The sequence below is a fragment of the Vulpes vulpes genome, chromosome 13, assembly GCF_048418805.1.
Source record: "Vulpes vulpes isolate BD-2025 chromosome 13, VulVul3, whole genome shotgun sequence".
Classification (NCBI taxonomy): Eukaryota; Metazoa; Chordata; class Mammalia; order Carnivora; family Canidae; genus Vulpes; species Vulpes vulpes.
This window is the reverse complement of record NC_132792.1, coordinates 46,118,546-46,141,416: the sequence shown is the minus strand read 5'-3', so window position 1 is coordinate 46,141,416 and position 22,871 is coordinate 46,118,546. Positions and strand designations below refer to the sequence as shown.

Genomic DNA, 22,871 nt, shown 5'->3' with positions numbered 1-22,871 from the left:
TGGTGGTTGTTGTTGTATGGGATCAAAAAGCACTTGGCTTTTACAGTCATTCCCCACATTTCTAGATCTCCTTTATTACTTTTCATGTATGCTTGAAAACTGTCCAGTTTTAGTCACCTGATAATACATTGCAACAAAAAAGTAACATTGAGCAAACAGAACAAAGTAAGCTTCTGGCTCTTTCCAGCTACTTTCTATGAAACAATAGGTTTCCTAGACACTTGGTATGCCTTCCAAATTATTGTAGGCAACCAATATATCAAATGTTTTGCCTTTTTTTTTGGGGGGGGGGTCTGTGATACTATTTTTAACCATCTCTCGTTTCATTGCCAAATCAATGATACATATTATAGGTTTTAGTTATAATATGCTATTTATTAACACTAATCATTATTACTGCATCTGAAGTACACACTTTTAAATGATATTAACTAGGAACCCAGTTTTCTTAAGACTATTTCTTAAGATGATTTACTATATTAGCGTTTTTCCAACTTTTTTTTTGCTAGAACCTACAAGAAAAAAACACAATATATATTGTCATCCAGTAAACATATACACACAAACACATGTATACCAGGTGGCTCAACTGGACATTATATCTAAACTGGGACTGTTTCTGGCAAACCCACATATGTGAGTATCCCAAATTCCCTTGCTGCTGCTAAATTGATTTTTCACAATAATTTTTAAAAATTGCTTGAAAAATACTGAGTGTTTAACAATGGTATGATAGGCTAGTCACTTGAGAACTTAGGGTCAACATAAATTTTGTATTTTATTATGGTATTATATTTATAAACTAGTGAATTTAATGATTAAAGAAAATAAATATCATCCATCTATGATGACTGTTTTACTTAAAATTACATATGCATTTTTGGAGTTAAAATATTTATCAGATATTAAATTGTAGATTCATTTAACTTTAAGTACGTAAAAGATCAAAAGTATACACTGGATTAAAAAGTCTTTTTACTATATGAAAGAGGTCTTTATTATGATGATGACTAATAATAAAAGATACAATTTTACAATTGAAGCACTGAGTTTTCTAAAAAAGAAGGTAAAAGGACTATGTAATTTCCTGGTTTAAAGTTTCATGGATGTGATGGAGCCACCTGGGTGGCTCAGTGGTTGAACATCTCTTTGTCTCAGGTCATGACCGTGGGGTCTCGGGATCAAGTCCCACATCGGGATCCGCATGGAGCGCCTGCTTCTCCCTCTGCCTATGTCTCTGCCTCTCTCTCTGTCTTTCATGAATAAATAAATAAATAAATAAATAAATAAATAAATAAATCTTTAAAACATTTAAAAAAGTTTCATGGATGTGCATCTTAGTGCTGGAAGGAGAAAAAATTCTAAAGTTGATAAACAGAATATCATCATAGGTATCCTTAAGCAAACCTTGAATAAAAAAAGAAATGCAAATTTGAAAGCTCAAAAATCAATAATTTTTGGTTTATTTCTTTGTAGTTAAGCTATGTTCTTTCAATTTGTAATCTTTTTGATGCTGTTTTAAGGCCCATTTACAGGACGCCGCATGAACACAGAATTGTGTGGAAGATGCTGAAAACAATTCCAGATTTGACCTGTCAGCTACCTGATGAGCATCTGAAAACACTTAGTAAGAGAGTCATTTCCGAAACCTGGGTAAAAGGCAGCACAGGTAACAGACTAATCTGGAATTTGGCAACATAAAATATATGTCACTATTTTGAGTCTCTATAATATTCATATTTTCATGTGATACATTAAAAATGTACTGCTTGGGTATATTTTATAAATGAATAACATTCCGCATGTTGGTATGTCTGTTTTAAAGATATATACTAGTGTTTTCTCCACTAGTGATTTCTCAGAATCACCCAGAAAACTCATATTGCTGTGTTCGGTTCTAAAGTTTCGATTTGGTAGGTGTGGGATGGGACTTAATTGCATTTCCAATAATTTCGCAGCTGACACTGTTAGTATGGGAAACATATTTTGAAAACCACTCATTGATACACACATTTAATAACAATCTAGCATTGGTTTTCTTAGCAAATGGTCATAGCAATTTGACTTATCCAGATACTGAACCAAATATTGGGAACAATATCTCTCCAGACAGATTTAAATTTCTAGTCCTTTTATACCAAGGATGCATGTGGGCACATTAATAGAAGTATTTTATATTGTAATTTTTGAGGGGTATACAAATATACACACACACACACAGAGCTACATACACACCTGTCTCAACAGAATTCAACACCAGTTTTTGCATTTGTCAAATACCTTTTAGAAAAGTAGAATTAAGTTTATTTAATACCTTCTTTATATCAGAGGATATCCCTTATTTATTCCTTACAGATACAAATAAAAATAGATAATATTTCCCACTCATTTTCCCTCTTTCCCGTTTAATCCCTTTCACTATTACTTCAATAAAAAATGTAAAAAAATAATTAAAAAGTAGATAATAATTATTCTCTACAGTTGAGAAGCCTAAGGCACAAAATATCATGCAGAATATTCCTGATTAGAATTGAATTTCAAACATACTTTATCCCTAATGCTAAACTCATTCTCTGTCCATTATGTCACTGTTTTATAAAGTGGTTCATCTGGATCATGACATTTAAAATCTAACTATAATTTTGGAGAACATGTGTCTATTGAAATATGTCATATGTCTATTGACATATTTCAAGATTTTTCCCCTAGTGGTCATCTCTTATAATTAGTTTCATTTAATCTGACATCTAGCAGTGAAAATTAAATCATAAGAGTTTTGCAAAGGATAAAATGATTTTGAAAGGCAAGAAAGAACATTCAACATCGCTTTGCATTAGCTTGAGGATAGTAAGTTAAAAATTAATTTATTTTTATCATAAATGCCTGAAATCATATTTATTATGGTAAAATATGGAAACAACCTAGATGAACTTTAATAGAAGATAGATTACATTATGATACGTCTCTTCCATGGAATGGAAGACAGATTACATGATACATGTATTCAATGGAATTCTAGGCAGTTGTTAAAAAGATGGAGGTAGATCTCTCTGTATATTGACATGGAAACTTATTAAAATTATTAAAGACAATAGGAGTAGAGAGGTTGTGGAGTTATATAAATAATATGGTCATATTTTCACATATTTATGAAAAACTTGAAGTTATATATACACACATTATCTGCATATATACATATATAAAATTCATAGTAAAAGTACAAAGAAGTAGATCCAGAAAAACACTACAAAAATATGTATTTTAAATATTTACCTTCATGGAGGGGAGCAGAATTGAAGGACAATGAAGGGAAACAAGTAACTCTTTCTCCTGCATATATTTGTATTGAATTTTTCACAATAAAGGCATATTCATGGGTTAGTGTTTGTAGCTATGTATTTGTTTTTTTCAAAAAGGTTTTTAAAAACTGTATTCTGATGGTATCTTACAACGTGGGTGATTGACTATTAAAATGTGAACTTTCATTCCTTGACAAATACATATCAACTTTAATTTGGTCTTTCATATTAAATAAGGGTTTTCATTTCATTTTTCAATACAGCATATTTTCAAACACTTTATAAAAATTGTAGAAGTCTCTGTCTTTACATAAACCTCTGTCAAAATCCTTCTCTTGAGTTTTTAAGACATCTGATTCTGACAGTCCAGATCTATTTCACTAACAAACCAGTCAACTCATTAAATATCTGACCTTTGTAAATCTCTTCATTCAGCCAATTTGAAAAACAGATGCAACCAAGTGTCTTTCTCTCTCCCTTTTCTTTATTCATGTGTGCCTTTCACTCCTTCTGTTATTTAAAGTATTCCCCCCAGAAGCCCCTCATCACCAGGCTGCTGACTTTAGTCTGTGGCTTAGGCTTTGGTTTCTTGCCTGAAATTCCACACAGCTATTTATATTTTCTGGTCTCTTCTGACAGGTTCTTTGGAGTGTTGTTATTTAAGACCGTTCCTAAACTCACCATTACTCACTTAGCCTCTCACTCATTCAGCTTTCTTAATAAAATATTAACAGGGATAACAATATTATGATTTTAAGTACTAACTAACATAAATACATATCTCTAAGTGAAAGTGGCACAACAACACAATTACTATAATAAGATTACTTATATTGCATATTATTTATTTACTATATTAATATTACTATGTCTAAATACCATCTATATTACTGTAATAAAAATACTGTATAAACTATATATTATGCATAATAATATGTTTCTGTATGCTATATAGATATATAGCTATAGGTATATGTTACTTAATTTAAGTGATTTCAAGAGTTTTCCATTTTAATCTCTTATATTATGGCCTGATCAATGAGCATTTTTATGATTGGCAACCTAAAGCTTATGAAAGCTAAGAGAATTAACTTACTTCAGAATTCAATTTAGTGGCTAACATGGAATTAGATCTCAGATCAAAATTTTATTACTATCTACCTTTATATTAACATTGATAGATTTCCATGAAATAATTACTATAAGGGATTTTTTTCTTTTATATCTTTATCACCTTTACTGTTTTCTTTTTGGAGTCCATTAAGTCTTATGGTGTTTTTTATTTCTTTCATTTTCTTTCATTTTATTCCCACCTTTTATGAGGTTATATCTCAAAAACACCATCGCTCCTTATTTAAATAAACTCTTGCATTTATTTTTAATGTTGAAAATATTTTTATGTTACTAAATTTTAACATTTTTTTAGCCTTACATAGACTTTCTTTTCTGTTGTGGTTTAAATTTCATATAATATATAAAAACACAGTAGCTAAATCTCATAAAAAAATTTAGTGGGCATCTTTTCCAGAAGTAAGCTAACCATAATTCAAATAATAGGCTCTTATAATAGAAATAGGCAAATATTTAGTCCTACCATAAATATTAAATTCTCTTAAAAACAAACATGCCTTGAAGAATATGCATTGATCCTAAAGTATGGATATGCTTTCACTGCAACTAAGGTGGTATTCCCTATGGTTCGTGCAGATTTATCCTGGAAATCTAGCCAGAAACCTTTTTCCGTCTTTATCTGCATTATGAGGACCCAGTTTCATTTCTATCTTTCCTTGTCCAAAAGATGGTTGTGAAGCTTTGAGAAAAATTAATGCAAACAAAACTACAAACTCTTCAATCACATGACAAAACTAGAGACCCTTCCCATATTTATTTCTCTAATGTTGCCATGGAATCTTACTTTCTAAATAGTGAAACTTGTAACCAGAGATGATGTTAAAAGATGTTAAGTAATACCAGAACAGAAGCCCCATATGCATAACTTTCTTCATTTTTGTTATTGGAATATTTTCAATTAATAAAAGACTAATGGGGTTCCTGGGTGGTGCGGTGCGGTAAACTGTGGACTCTTGGTTTCAACTTAGGTCATGATTTCAGGGTCATGAGATGAAGCTCCATGTTGGGTTCCACACTTAGCATGGAGTCTGACTCTTTCTCGGTCAGCCCTTGTGGCTCAGCGGTTTAGCGCCGCCTGCAGCCCGGGGTGTGATCCTGGAGACCCAGGATTGAGTCCCACCTTGGGCTCCCTGCATGGACCCTGCTTCTCCCTCTGCCTCCCTCTCTCTCTCCCTCTCTCTCTTTCTCTGTGTCTCTATGAATAAATAAATTTTAAAAATTTCTTTCTTTCTCTCTGCCCCTGTCCCCCCAACTCTTGTGAGCGTGCCTGTGCATGGTGTGTACTCTTTCTCTCTCTTAAATAAATAAATCTTAAAAAAAAAACAACACATACTTTTCAGGTTGCTTTTTATAATTGCACTACTCAGGATCTAGAAATTAATGTATTTTTAAAAACCTACCTGATTTTGTTAAAAATAATCAGAATATAACTAATATTTTTCAACTTCTCTAGACTAATTCTTGGATTGCCATATCTCAGAAGAGTTGACAGCTTTGTCCAATATGAGGAGTTATTTTTAAATAATACTTTTTATATATTTTTGTTATATGTGCAAAAAAATCAATGTGGTATTGTGCTAAATGTTTGGAAGGAAAATTACATAGAATAGTTTCCGTTTCCTACAATAATATAAACATAAACTCATTTAATTGATTGTGTATTGAGTGTTTGCTAGTGATTATCACTGGAACTTATTTTCTCGTTTGGGAAAACAGGAAATAAACAAATAGCAAATTAAAAAATAATATAATTTAAAGAACTATGTTCTATGAAAAAAATAAAGCACAGGAATAGAGAAGGGCTAGAAATTTTTTAAATGATGATAATTATATATTTTATTTTATCTTTTCATTGTTTTGTTTTTTTAAAGTTTTTGTTTTAATTCTATTAGTTAACATACAGTGTTACATTCAAGAATCCCATAATTATAATTCACCAATTCCAAACATCACCCGGTGCTCGTCACAAGTGAGTTCCTTAATCCCCATCACCATTTAACCCATCCTCCCACCTACCTCCCCTCTGGTAACCATCAGTTTGTTCTCTCTAGTTAAGAGTTTGTTTCTTGCTTTCCCCCTTTCTCTTTCTCTTTCTTTCTCTTTCTCCTTCTTTTTTCCCCTTTGCTTGTTTGTTTTGTTTCTTAAATTCCACTATGAGTGAGATCATGACATTTGTCTTTCTCTGACTGACTTATTTTGTTTAGCATTATATTCTCTAGCTCTATCCATGTTGTTCCAAATGGCAAGATTACATTCTTTTTTATGGCTGAGTAATATTCATACACACACACACACACACACACACACACACACTATACTAAATCTTCCTTATCCATTCATCAATCAGAGGACAGTTAGGTTGCTTCTATAGTTTGGATATTGTAAATAATGCTGCAATAAACATAAGGATGCTTGTATCCCTTTGAATTAGTGTGTAATTTTTTGAGGAACCTCCATATTATTTTCCACAGTGGCTGTACCGGTTGCATTCCATCAACAGTGCAAGAAGGTTCTTTTCTTCTCACTATCGTCACCAATACTTGTTTCTGGTGTTTTTATTTTAGCCATTCCAAAAGGTGCAAGGTGATACCTCATTGTAGTTTTTATTTGCATTTCCCTGATGATGAGTGATATTGAGCATCTTTTCATGTGTCCGTTGCTGTTCTGTATGCCTTCCTTTGAGAAACTGGTAAGCCTCTAACTACTTACCAAAGAGAGAGAGACAGAGACAGAGAGAAATAGAGAGAGACAGAGAGAGAGAGAGAAAGGATCCAAATAAACAAAATCACCAATGAAAGAGAAGAAAAACAACCAACACCACAGAAATTTAAACAATTGTAACAGAATATTATGAAAACCTATATGCCAACAAATTGACAACCTAGAAGAACTGGATAAATTCCTAAAATCATAATCTACCAAACTGAAGCTAAGAAGAACTAGAAAACTTGAATAGATCTATTACCAGAAATGAAATTGAATCAGTAATCAAAAAACTCCCCCAAAAGTCCAGGACCAAACGGCTCCCAGGTGAATCCTACCAACCATTTATTTTTTTTTAATAATTTATGTATTCATGAGAGAAACAGAGAGAGGGAGAAAGGCAGAGACACAGGCAGAGGGAGAAGCAGGCTCCACACAGGGAGCCCGATGTGGGACTCAATTCCAGGACTCCAGGATCGCACCCTGAGCCAAAGGCAGGTACTAAACCACTGAGCCACCCAGGGATCCCCCTACCAACCATTAAAAGAAGAGTTAATACCTATTCTTCTCAAACTATTCCCAAAAATAAGAGGTAGGAGAACTTCCAAATTCATTCTCTGAGGCCAGGATCATCGTGATACCAATGCCAGATAAAGATTCCACAAAAAAAGAGAACTATAGTCCAATATCTCTGATGATATAGATGCAAAAATCCTTAATGAAATATTAACAAACTGAATTTAACAATACATTAAAAATCATTCACCACAATCAAGTGGGATTTATTCCTGGATACAAAGATAGTTCAATGTTCATGAAACAATTAATGTGATAAATCACATCAGTAACAAACAGAAAGAAAGAAAAAACCCATTTGGCCTTTTCAATAGATGTAGAAAAAGCATTTGACAAAGTAAAACATCCATTTATGATAAAAACTCTCTGCAAAGGAGATCTAGAGGGAACATACCTCAACATCATAAAGGCCTTATATGAAAAATCCACCTCTAACATCGTACTCAATGATGCAGAGCTGAGACCTTTCCTGTAAGATCTGGAACAAGACAAGAATATCTACTCTCACCACTTTCATTTAACAGTATTAGAAGACCTAGCCACAGCAATTAGACACAGCAAGAAATAAAAGGCATCCAAATTGGTAAGGAAGAAGTAAAACTCTCACTATTTGCAAGTGACATGACACTATAAATAGGAAACCCTAAAAACTCCACCAAAAAACTGCTGCAAGAATTGATAAATGATTTCACTAAAGTTGCGGGACACAAACTCAATGTACAGAATTCTGTTGCATTCCTATAAACTAATAATGAAGAAGCAGGAAATTAAAAAAACAAGCGCATTTACAATTCCACAAAAACCAATAAAAAATATCTACAAATAAACTTAATCAAACAGGTGAAAGACTTGTTCTCCGAAAACTGTAAAATACTGATGAAAGAAATTGAAGACAACATAGAGAAATGGAAAGACATTGCATGATCATGGAATAGAGAAACAAACATTATTAAAATGTCTATACTACCCAAAGCAATCTACAGATTTAACCCAAATCCCTATTAGTACACCAACAGCATTTTTCACAGAATAATTATATATTTTATATGATATTTATTGATCTGGCACTATTGTAAATAGCTTATAAGTACTACCTTGCATAATACTTTTGAACTTCTATGGCACATGTGGTTATAATCCTCATTTTACAAAAGAGGAACTAGAGAGACAGAGAGACTAAGCTGGACAAGGCAATACAGGCAGAGTGGTCAGATGACACATATATAAGATGCCAGGCTATGTCAACATACAAGATAAGAACTGAAAAAAATGACACTGTTAATTTAATATTTGAAGGGCAATAAGATTTCTGAAGGTAATGTTTTCTTCAGTGTTTTAGGCTGACATTTCCTAAAGAGTGTTCATGGAGTTCAGCTGCAGATAATGGATGTTAAAACAAACAGCTGCAAAAATAAATAAACCAGAGAAGCATTTTTGGAATGACAGGGTAAGGACCTCCAAAAATCCATAAATGGAATGAAAGGACTGTCAAAAACTGCCAATATCAACTTTTTCAGAACTCTGGAAAAGACTTATAATAATCCAGGTGTGTTTATTTCAGAAAAGTTGTGGAATCTTGGTAAGAAAAGTGAGTTTTACAGCATTTTGACTTCCCATCTTCCCATCTTAATATAACTTCGCTCTGCAGTAACCTAAAAAGCAGCAGCTTTGCAGTTATGGTAGCTGTAAAAACAGCCATTGGAGGTGGCAGGATAGGTTTGCATCCCTCTTATAAGTTCCATCCAGGAACACCTGGATGGCTCAGTCAGTTAAATGTCTGCCTTCAGCTCAGGTTGTGATTCCTCTCCTTCTGCTGCTCCTCCTGGCTTGTGCATGCTCTCATTCTCTCTCTATCTCAAATAAATAAGATTTTTTAAAAAAACTAGTCCCATCCAGATGATTTGTCACAATTTGACCTGTCTGGTGGCTTCCAAGAATAGACCCATTCACAGAGCCAACCAAACAAAAACAAAAACCAATCCCAAAACAAGCAGAGAATGAAAGAAATTTTATAAAATTTTATAATGAAATTTTATAATAAGTGAAATAAAGAACATAAAAACAATAGAGAAAATCAAAACTGATACTATGTTCTTTGTAAAGAACAACAAAATAGACAAACATTTATCTAGATTTATCAAGAGCATTCAAATTACTAAAGTCAGCAATGAAAAAGTGGACATCATTATGGACCTCATAAAAATAAAAAAAGATTATAAGGAAATACATTGAATAACTGTATGCCAAAAAATTATATACCTTAGATATAATGAACAAATTTCTAGAAAGATATAAACTATCAAAACGGTTCAAGAAGAAAGAGAAATTACTAAATATATCTATATCAAATAAATATATTTAATTAGTAATTAAAAATATAAAATATCCCCACAAAGAAAATTCCAGATCCAGATGGCTTTATGTTGAAGTCTACCAAATATTTAAAGGAGCAACAACCTGAAAATAAAAGTAAGAAAGCAATTCTATTTACAGTAACCTCAAAAACATAATCTATTTAGGAATAGATGAAGTGTAAATAAATAGATCTCCAATGTTCATAGATCAAAAGACCTAATACTGTTTAAATGGTAATACTCCTAAATTGTTCTACAGATTTAACACAATCTCTAATGAAAATATCAGCTATCTTTTTGTAGGGGTTGGTAAAATTATGCTAATATTTAGAGGGTCCTGAAAAGCAAAAATGTTTTTTGGAAACAAATGACAAAGTTGGAGGACACACATATCTGATTTTGAAAATTATTATAAACCTACAGTTTCAAGGTAGTGTAACACTGGCACAAAGATAGATATTGATAAATGAAATAAAATTGAAAGTGCAGAAATAAAGCTTTAATTTCATGGTCAATTGATTTACAACAAGAATGTCAGGAAAATTCAATTCCAGAAAAGATAATTTTTCAACAAATGGTACTGACACATCTCTATATCCATCTGTATGCTAAAAAATGAAATCAGACCTTTAACTCACACCATATATAATTATTAATCTAAAATGGATCGAAGACCTAAATGAAAGAACACAACTATAGAACTCTTAGAGGAAAATTTACAAATTAATCTTTGTGACCATGGATTAGGCTATATATATATATATTTTAAATATGACACAGAAAGCACAAGTGAAAAAGAGAAACTAGAGAATTGGGATTTTATAAAAATTTAAAATTTTGAACTTCAATGAGCACAATCAAGAAATGAAAATGCAACCCTTGGAATGCGAGAAAGTTTTTTCAAATCATATATCTGTAAGAGACTCATATCCAGATTATGAAGAACTCTTTTAGCTCAATAATAAAAAGGCAATTAACCTAATTGAAAAATGAGCACAAACTATCTGAAGGTATATTTCAAAAGAAGATATACAAATGGTCAATAAGCATATTAAAATGCTCAATATTGTTACTCATTAGAGGATTATAAATCAAAACCACAATTATATACCATTCCATACCTGGTAGGATGGTTTAAATATAAACAATAGACAATACTCAGTGTTGTTGAAGATGTAGACAAATTGAAACTCACACATGTATGATGAGGTAGTAAAATGGTGAAGCCGCTTATTAAAATATTTTGACAGCTCCTCAAATGTTATCATAAAGTTAGCATTTGACCCAGTAATTCTACTCAGATATGCCAGAGAAATGAAAACATACATTCATTTGAAACTTGTACACAAATGTTCACAGATTTATTCACAATAGCCCCTAGCTGGAAACAGCCCAGATTGCCATCAAAAGATGAATTAATTTTTAAAAATATGCTATATCCTCATCATAGAGTATTATTTGGCAATACAAGGGGATAATGTACTAATACATGCTATGATCTAGATGAATCTTGAAAACATTACGTTAAATGAAAGAAGGTAGTTTAAAAAATCACATACTTATAATTTCACTGAAATGAAATCTCTAGAATAGGAAAATTCACTTGAAACAACAATTAGAGGTTGCCAGGAACTTGGGGGAATGGGGCATGAGGTATGACTGATGAGTATGAGTTTCCTTTGGGGATAATTAAAGTATTCTAACATTAGATTATGATGTTGACTGTACATCTCTTTGAATATACTAAAAAAAACCCCACTGAATTGTATATTTTAAAAAGAATGAGTTCCATGGAATTTGAATTTTATCTCAATGATGTCTTTTTAAGTTTGATGGGGAGCTTGGTGGCTCAGTCCTTGAAGTGTCAGACTCTGAGTTTTGACTCAGGTTGTGATCTCAGGCTTTTGAGATTCTCTCTCCCTCTGCCCCTTCTGCTCATTCTCTCTCTCTCTCTCTCTCTCTCTCTCTCAAATAAATATTTAAAACAAAGTCTGAGGTAAAATTCACATAATATTAATTAATCATTTGTAAGTGTACAATTCAGTGGCATTTAGAACATTCAAAATGTTGTGGAACTGTCTCTGCTATCTAGTTCCAGATATTTTCGTCTGCCCAAAATGAAACCCCAAACACAACAGGAGTTACTTTCCATTCTCACATTTTCCCAGCCCCTGATAACCACTAGTCTGTTTTCTGTCTTTAAGGATTTACCTATTTTGGAAAATTCATATGAATAGAATCATACAATATATGTGAACTTTTTTGTGTGGCTTCTTTCACTTCACATGTTTTTGTGGTTCATCCGCATTGTATGATGGGCCTCATTCTTTCTGTTGGCTATAAGCTATTTTTTAAAGTACCTTTAAAAAAAAATAATCAGAAACCACTGGAGACCACTAGTACCTTAATACTTGCCAGTACCTGGAGATCCCTGAAATTTGAAGTCAGTAAGCCTTAATAAATCTTAAACATTAAAAATACAAAGCACAAACAAACAGAAATGAGTTTTCTGAGGAAATAGACTTTGTGAAAGTTCAAGGAGTTAAAACTGCCAGCGTGCACTGAGTATTTCCTGTAGGACACTACACCAACACTAAATGACTTCAGAAACAAGTTACCCCGTGTTTTCCTCACCACTAGCCCTCTCAGGAAGCAGCCCTGTGCAACATAACTAGGAGAATACTACCATAGTGAAAGAAACTTCTTTCCTATTAGCTTTTAAAAAATACCTTATATTAGCATAACAATGTTCATGATATGTAATTCTTTTTACCATTGTTAATTATTGGGGAGACATAGCTTTGTAGGACTATCCCTTGCGTTTGAAGACTGAAATTCAGCCTTACTAGTTCAGCTCTAGTGAAGGGTTGAACCTGAGCTTTGAATCCGAAGCCAACCTTTTGTTTTCTCTTACCCTTTACTGGCTCTTCAAGCAAAAATTAAATGAAGTAAAGTGAAGTAAAATAAAATAATAAAATAAAAATTCCTTAATAAATTAAACTCTCAATTCTACAGTATCAAGAAACAGTGTTTTTTAGTGCATATCATCAGTAAGCCTTCCCAAAGGCAGTATGTAACATTAATGATACACTTCTTTTATCGATAATCTAGGATGTCTGCTCACGTGATGGATCATAGAAAGCAGTATTGCATTTATGATCTTTTCTCGTGTGAGAACAGTTCTGCATGATGATGCTATTATCTACCATTAGAATGGTTCTTGAGGTGATGTGTCCTTTTCATGGTGGCCTAGATTTAACATTTAATGTAAATTTTTCTTTTAAATGTCTACAGAATATACTATGGCATTTTGTAAAAGTCATACTAATAAGAGGGTAAAAATTTTTTTAGTAGTAAAAGAAAATATAAAAATGTTCATTTTAAAACTTTAAATGGAACATTGAAAAATGTGATTATAGGAAAGATAATGGTTTTAGTGTTCAGAAGTCAGAAGTTAGAAAAAAACATGTAAAATAATAAAAAGTTATTTAAATGATATATTGGCCTCAAACTTTGTAGTTTGTAGAGGAAATGAGTCAAATCATCACTCAGTTTTATATCCATAATTTTTTCCCATGGAATTTAAAAATTTACTAAGTTATACATTTAGGATTAGAATGTGGTATGTCTTAACATTAGGAATCAATGAAAATTTAAGAAAAAATATTTTGAGTCATTATGTACTTTAATCAAGATTTAAGCTAGCTTATAATTTGGAGTAAATGATGTTTCATTAAAAATTATTGGTATATTTTAAAGTAGAATTTTTAAATCAATGTATAGCCAAAGAGCTTTTAAAAGTTAATGTATAAAGTAATTTATAACAAATTATTCATTGGAAACAATAGAAATAGTGGCATTAATAAACAACTCTTCATGATATTTAATTATTATTAGAAAGAATGGCTTTGATAAGCCAAAAATTCTAAATCCCAAGCTCAAATTATTATTTATATAGATATTTATATAGACTTATTTTGAGATTAATTGGCACTTATTAAAAATCGCAAACAAAACTTTCATCTTGTTATCAAGGGATATATTTTAAAACAAGAAAATAGTGGAAAATCCACCTGGAACTTATATTTCTTAAGAGTAGATATTTAAAAAAAAATCTTTACTGAGACTTTTTCTCTTTGTTTTAATAGAAAGCTTTAGATAACTACTTAAAATGTTCAATATTATGAAATTCGAGGTCAGGAAAAACACATTCTTTGTGTGTTGTAGGTGCTCTCATTTATTTTTAAAGGTAAAAAAAAAAATTCTTAATTTACCACCTGCCTACCTCTAGACATAGAAACCATAACACTTTCTTCAGGCATGACTTGGCCTCAAGTTCTTCTGCTTTCCAAGCTATCTTCTCTCACCTCACTTCATCCAGCAACAGAGCTGACACTAATACACTTAAGTTCTTAATCTGAAATATGGTCTAACCTGCAGTGCTTGGACAAAATAGTCATCCAATAAATATCTGATAAATGAATGTATGCATTAATCGCTAGCATAGGTAATTGCCAACCAATGTATTCTTGAATACATAGTACTGATTTAAAATTTGTCTAAGAACACAGTAATTTTTGTTTTATGATAGTCTGAAAATAGATGTCACTCATTCTTTCTTTCAAATAAAGTAACATCTTTGGATTGTATTGGTGAATCCTAGGTGCATATGCCCAGATGCCAGCCATCCTTTTGATCTTATATAAGAACCTTAGAAATAGTCTGTTATAACTTGGCACAAGATATTTTAAATAATGTGTTTAGTGAAAAAGTTAGTTGTATTTACAATATATTATTTTCTTTTTTTGAGAACTCCTGGGAGGAAATAGATTCAGTGGTATTGAGACTTCCAGTCAAGTCATTTTTAAAATCTCTTGTAGTTGCTAAATCGGGTAACTGATTATATTAAAAAATTTAAGGTAAGGAAAATGGAGGAAAAATTGTTCACTGACTCAGTACTATTTCCTTGCAAATATATAGCATTTCACAGATTTTGTTTTGTAATTTAATTTATTCCTGCCTCCTTTTTTTCTTACCCAATTTTTCTTTATTCTATTTCTTCATTAACTTTTAAAACCATATTGCATACATTTTTATAAGCTTGTTTATAATTCCTTAGATAGTAAGGTAGAGTCTAAATGAGTGAATGAAATCTATTACTGAAGAAAAATCAAAGGCCTTGGTCTCAATATACATGTTATGGATATGAACAAGCAATTTGAAATATGGAATTTTTGTAGTGTTTTTTTTTCAGTAAGAAGAACTAAGTAAAAATATTAAATAATAAATTTGAAGATTATTAAAAACAATTACCAACAATTTGTGAAATTATGAACTCTCCCTTTATGAAATCTCTACAAATATTTGAAAGGAAATGTCAGAATTAATACTACTTCAGTGGAAGGTCAATGCCTAAAATAAAATAAAAGAAATTTCATCCATTCCAGTTAGCTCTAGATTTATTTATTTGAGGTTTTTTTAATCTTAAAATAAATATCCAGTTTTCCTTGTATTTTATCTTCCACAGATTATAGTAGCATTTAAAAAAAGGTTATGAGACATGGGCTTCAAATAACTTCTCCTGGTACGTTCTGGGAAGAAAAATTACCCCAAAGAGCAAAAATCCTATCTCCAAAGATACCTTAATATAATAAAAGTTGTGAAAAGGTTATTCATTGCTTTTGTTACGTTATCTCTGGGACCATTTAGATCTTATAATGAGGATTCTATGAATTAAACTACCTGGCTTAAAAGTGGCATAACTTTCTGGTATTTTCCTAAGTTCCCATGTAATGGACTGAGAAGAAAATAGGCCATCAAGGAATTTTGTCTTGTTTCTCAATAGTATTCTAAGGAAAGAAAAATGAGTTGTTCCCCAAATGTTTTAGACAATTCTTTGGAGAGAAACACAATAAGGATCATTAATGAAGTTTTCATTCATTCGAATATTTGCTAAGTGCCTAAAATAATCCAGATAATGTGCTCTGGGCTGGAGGGACAAAGAGCAAAGTTAGAGATTCTTCTCCAAGAGGTTAGAATCTGTTGGCAGACACTGGAAATGCAGTGTCATGACAGAAATTCTCTGAAAAAAGATCACAGGGGAGGGGCGTAAATTAGGATGGATGGGAGCAAGGCAGAGGTCGGGAAGGGCTTCCCTGGTAAACACATAACACTTAAATTCAATTTTATAGGCCAAGTAAGAATAACCAGGTGACAATATAACTTTGTTCATCCAATTACAATTCCTTGAAACATTTAAATCCTTTTAGAATGGTTGCTTTTAGCTGAATCAGAGAGTGGGAGATTCTTAGCCAGAAATTCCCAAACATGTTTGCTTTAATCAAACTTCATATTTCTTCAAGTCCTTATGAAAATATACGTGGAAGTTTCATATCATGGAGGTTGGAAAGATAAATAATTTTATGAAATCTATTCTTTTTTTGAAGATTTATTTATTTATTCATGAGGGACACAGAGAGAGAAAGGCAGGGACATAGGCAGAGGGAGAAGCAGGCTCCCCACAGGGAGCCTGATGGGGAACTTGATCCTAGAACCTCAGGATCAAGCCCTGAGCCAAAGGCAGATGCTCAACCTCTGAGCCACCCAGGCATCCCTGTGAAATTCATCCTTAAGCAACTTGATTTCATTGAATTCTTTTACTTTGGTAAAGTCTGGAAATCAAGATTGAATGGCATTTTGATCTGTCTTGTTTTAATTCTTATAGTCAAATTTTTCTTAGATGCTTGGAGTATTCTTTTTATTTCCCAAAAATGATATGAGGTAATTTTGAGTATTTTGAAAATTTGTATAAGGAGCCTATGCTATAGGTTCCTTCTCATTGCTTAGGAATTTCAAAAGCTTCTATTTATCTTACATTGTTAATAAATATGTTTTTGTCACAATTTGTAAGTTTAATACCACTTAGTGATTTTTAAGTAATATTTCAATTGTCATTTGAGAGTTTAATTCTATTGCATTTTTTCTTTCTTATTGTGTGTATATCATTTATATATATATAGTTGAGGACCAGTTTCAGATGTTACATGGATTCTGAAAATTTTCTGTTAATTTTTCTGCTATATTCCATACTTTTTTGATTATTCATTTTTATTTTTTTGATTATTTATTTTTAATTCAATTTATGTTACTTATTTGAATGATGATTTTCCTTTTTTCTCCCCAAATGTTTGTATGAAGAAGTCACCCCAAAGTTTATCTCATTCTGCAAATATTTCTGAAAGTTATTTTAAATTCTTTTATTTTTTAATATTTATGAAACTAATTTTGATATATTCATAACTAAGTAAAAATTAAATTAGTTACATTAATTTTAGGAAATAATTGAGGCTTAACTTCTGACTGAACTTTGTAACAAGGTAATAAGAATTATTTCAATCCTGATTGAAATTCTTTATAAAATCTATAAAAGTTACTTCTATGTATATGTGTCCATATATATATTTATTTTTATTTATATTCATATATGTACACAATTTATTTTAGACATATAAATATATATACTTATACACAATAGCATACTGTGCAAATACACGTGTAATATACTACAGACACAAACAGCACTCCTATATGTGTATATATATATGTGTTTTTGTGGCTTTGTATATGTTGTATATATCCTTCAGATGTTGGAATATATTTGAAAACCTCCAGAAGTTAAGGTGCTTAAGTTATTTTTAAGAAATTACTTAATTATTCTGAGCCTTAATTTCTTCAGCTGAAAAATGAACTAATGATGTATGATGTATAGGATTATTAAAAGAATTAGTGCTAGAGCACCGAGCACAGTTCATGGCAAATATTTGATACTCAATATGTGATACTTACTCTTCATGACAAGTTTAGTATATTTAGATAACAGGCCAAGCTACATTTCTGGATTTTGGAACCCTAGATAGAAAGGTTGTTCTTTAATGAGCCATTTTTAAAGAAATAGTCAGTCAATCCACTCATTAAGATCTAAGAACAGGGTGGCCCGGTGGCTCAGCAGTTTATTGCTGCCTTCAGTCCAGGGCCCTGATCCTGGACACCCGGGATTGAGTCCCATGTCGGGCTCCCTGCATGGAGCCTGCTTCTCCCTCTGCCTGTGTCTCTGCCCCTCTCTCTCTCTCTCTCTCTCTCTCTCTGTGTGTCTCTCATTAATAAATAAATGAAATCCTAAATCTTAAAAAAAAAAAAAAACAGATCTAAGAACAGTAACCATATAGAGAAAATCTAGGGAAAGTATAGTCACAGTTCTAATCAAACACTGTTATTTTGCTCAATAATTAACAATGTCTTTTTTGATGAGTTTAAATTACTCTTCATTTTCTTATGAACAATTTACACTATCAAACCTCTTTCTAGGTTTGTTTTTGTCACATAATGTTTATGCCATAAATATGTACTCGGGTATACATATATTGACTTTTTATTTAACATTTTAAACTAGCATATATTACTTTCAAATGTGCCTTTTTTCACTTAAAATGAAACATGATATCTGCATAGGTCACACATATAGTCTTACCTTACTATAATTAAAACCACAGTTCTATAAAATACATTGAAAGAAAGGGAAAGAGTAGAACAGCAGGCAGGGAGAGAACACTGATGCTATGATGACTTACCCAGGCTGGCACAGTAATTGTTGTGTTTAATACTAGCTCCACCACTACTGGCTCTCTGAGCTGGGGCTGGATGTATAATTTCTCAGTGCCCTCAGTTTCCACCGTTGTATTATTGGAACACTCCTAGTACCTGAGTCATACAGTTGCTAAGATGATACAAAGTGTTAATATATGTAATATGTTTGGAACAGTGGACAAAGAGATTAAAAAATGTTATCGACTTGTAGTTGCACATTTTTTCCTAGTTTTCCCCCACTACGTTTGCATCATATTCCTTTCTATTGATGTTCATAGAATGAGGACATTTCACTCCTAAACACTTCATTGTTTACCTAGAATTCAATATTTCTTTCCAGTCCTTTATTTTTAAAGGTAAAATTTACATAAAATGATGTGCATATATACACCTTAAGTGTATCACTTGATGAGTTTTGACAAATACTGTAATCTAAACCCCTATCATGATATGGAACTTTACCAATTTCCTTCCATGTTTCTTTCCAATCTGGCCCACTCACCAGAGGCAACTGCTTGTGTTTTCTTTCTTCTCTTTCCTTCCTCCCTCCCTCCATTCCTTCTTTCCTTCCTTCCTTCTTCTTGTATAAATCAGTTTTGTGGGGAGCTTTTAGAACTTTAGAACAAAATAAAATGATAAAGACTCTTTTGTAAAAGCCTTCTTCCAATTATTGTAATATTTTTGAGATTCATTCATGTCACATGAATTAATAGTTCATTTTTATGGCCGAGTAGTATTTCACTGTGTGTATCTATCAGAGATTTTTAAAATATATTTTCTGATTGGATACCTGAACCATTTCCAGCTTTTAGCTCCTTTAGGTATTATGCTAAAGCTGCTGGTAATACTCCTTTTGTGAACATTTATTTTTGCTTCTTCTAAGTAAACATGTAGAGCTGATTACTGGAACATAGGTTAGATATATGTTTCATTGTATTAGAAACTGCCAGACTTTTTACAAAGCAATTAAACAACTAACTTTGCATTCCCACCAACAATGTATGAGGATTCTATTTGCTTCAGATCCTTTCCAATATTTGTTTTTTTTCAGTTGTTAATTTAAATTATTCTGTTTCTTTCTCTCTCTCCCTCTACCCCTCCTCTTTCTCTGTTTCAAAATAAATGCATTTATAAAAATTATGGTTTGTATTGAAGATTTATTTTTTCTCATACTTTTTCTATTTTTCTTTTTTTAATTTTGGGAAAAAAACATTTTTTTGCAGTGTCCGACTTGTTCTTGGCTCAGATCTTGATCTTAGGGTCTTTAGTTCAAGCCCCATGTTTGACTCCACCCTGGGCATGGAGCCTACTTAAAAAAAAATGAGCAGTAAATTGAACAATTATTTTATGAAATTTAAAATTAACAGCTAAAAAACACTTGTCAATGTCAGGCAAATGATTACAGTACTTGTAGCTTGAGATAATATTTCTAAGGGGGCACCTGGGTGGCTCAGTGGTTGAGAATCTGTCTTTGGCTAAGGTCGTGATCCTGGGGTCCTGGGATTGAGTCCACATTGGGTTCCCCTCAGTGAGCTTCTTTACCCTCTGCCTATGTCTCTGTGTTTCTCATGAATAAATAAAATCTTAAAAAAAGGAGGATATAAAAAAGGAGAGATAATATTTCTAGGAGCTTTATTACATAAAGACACAAAATATACTGTAATCCAAACCAGTTAAAGATAATCTTTCTGAGAACTGTGTTGGATGACTGGAGAAATGATCCAAGTGATGATAAGGAAATTAAGGACATAGATTTATGTAAGATATTTAAATAAAATACTTTATGTATTTTATATTAAGTGAAATATTTCCAAAATGATATTATTTGATATGAAGTTTTAAGTATTAACTAATTCAAACATAATTTAAAAAATCTTTTCATCTGTATCTCTAAAATGTTATTAATTCAAACTGGCCAAAATTTTTAAAAATAATCTTCTCATTGGTATAATTTGGTTATTTATATTGATTTTGGAATTTATAATTTATTTAAACTCTCTAATTCCCACATAAAAATTTATTATATCCACTGAATAATTGAAAAAATACAGAAAAATTTAATACATGTAGATAATTTGAATTACCATGACAATTTTAGCATGACAGTTTTGTACATAATTTGATTTAGCATGACAACTGGAAGTTGAGCCTAGAAATATGTGAGTCTCCCAAGATTACACAATGAATGCAATACTGGGACCAAATATTATATTTTAATTTTATAGTGAACTTTCTACAATATAGTTCTCATATAGCTCACTTGATAGCTATTTAAAAAAACAATGTTTCTACATAGATTAGATGTTTAGTAAGAAGTGATATTTGCTATCCAGAAAGGAAACTATTTTAAGCTTAGGCATTCAAGTAAACACAACCCTTGCTTTAAAGAAGACAAAGTCACTATCTTGTGTACAGATTTTGACCAGTAAAGCCCCACTAATAAAGCACTCATTTGAAAAAAAAGTAGATAAGGCAAGCAATTTTCATCACTTAGGCATTTGTTCCTAAAAATCAATTTGTGAAGTTTCTATTTATAGCAAGATAATAAGCAAAATTTAAAAGCTCTTTTCACTGCACTTGAATAATTTGCTCCAATCCTATAAAGTAATGTAAACTATTAGAAAATGACATCATCCAGTTCCCATGCCCTGCTTCTTCAAAAGGTCAGGCTTCAGAAGAACTAAAACAGATTTAAGTTGCCCTCAAAATGGTCACAACTGAATAAACCAACCAGACTTACAGGAACATAGTTAAACTTCAGGAATTGGAATTAGATGACAGATTGTGGAGAGTTATAATGTGGAGTAGGAGAAATACTGGAAAAAAACACTTCTTCCTAGTGATCTCCCTCTCCAAACTAGCTTCTATGAGCAATCATCATTATATTCAGGGCAAAGACAAATAAAAATTATATATATAATATATAAATATTTATAATATGTAAATATTTTATTTATAAATTGTATATATTAATATATAGTTACCTATATAAATTAATCAAAATGGCATTTTTGAAGGGAAGTAACATTTCAAACAGTTCAAGGAGTTTTCTGATCCTGTTTTTCTCAAAATGTCTTAAGTCTATTAATTGCAATATGTTACCATGGCTTTTTTTCTAGATCTATCAGTTCTATCAGAGGATTTATTATAATTGTCAGAAAAGAATTCTCCAAATATGGATACATGTCTTTTCTATTCTTTTTATTTGAGTGAATTAGTTGTGAATGCCTAAGTGCTAGATTACAGTCCTCATTGCATAAACTAAAAGAAATCTACTAAAAGCAAAGCAAGTGTAATATGTGTGTGGTCATGTCTATATCAAAGAGCTTGGGAAATAAAGTCAACATTATATCTTTTTTGGTTTTGTTCTGTTTCAGTGGTTGGAAATGATGGATTTTATATAATACTGAAAGGGTCCGCCCGACTTCAAACAAAGGCATATGGTAATCTCATCGAAGAAGATGAGTCAACAGCCTCCCTTATACCTCAGAGTTTCCAAGGATTTGTTGTCAGTGAAGGCATCAAAAACTTTTTATTTGCTAAGGTACAAACACATGACCCAACAGTAAGAAAGGAATATTTGCTTCTTCCATAAACAATAAGGTATCATTGTTATAAAATTTGATCTCTTCCAGATTATGTAAATCCAAGTGTCTTCAGTGAGTTCTTAAGTATTAAGATAATGTATCTTTTAAAATGAAAATTTACTATTAACATTGAACTTGAAATTCGTTTAAGAAATTTTAATGAGGGATGCCTTCAACAACATACCAACCCATTGGCAGGGATTATATAGTATATTTGATAACTAGGACAAGGCCAGTGTGGTTGGATCACTAGTGAGGAAGAAGGATAGTTTGAGATAATAATAAGATGATTATTCATGTTCTTTTCTCATAATTTGAGTTTTGTTTATTTCCTATTGAGTTGTGTTTCTTATATATTTTGGGTATATGTTAACCCCATTCAGCTATATGGTTTACAAATATTTTCTCCTGTTCTGTAGGTTGCCTTTCACTTGGTCAACTGTTTTCTTCTGTTCTACAGAAGCTTTTTAGTTTAATGGAGTCTTACTTGTCTATTATTGCTTTTGTTACCTGTGCTTTTGGTGTCATATCCAAGAGAGATAAGGGAGAGAGAACAGGTGATTTGAGGAGAAAGAGAC

General features: G+C 31.7%; 1 protein-coding gene across 1 annotated transcript in view; it reads left to right on the top strand.

Moving 5' to 3' along the window:
- CNBD1 (cyclic nucleotide binding domain containing 1) overlaps positions 1-22,871 on the top strand; it is a 352,114-nt gene that overhangs the window by 232,083 nt on the left and 97,160 nt on the right. Inside the window, exons 6-7 of the mRNA XM_026014282.1 lie at positions 1,524-1,669; positions 22,084-22,250. Coding sequence (XP_025870067.1) covers positions 1,524-1,669; positions 22,084-22,250 — 313 coding nt within the window. The remainder of the gene's footprint in view (positions 1-1,523; positions 1,670-22,083; positions 22,251-22,871) is intronic.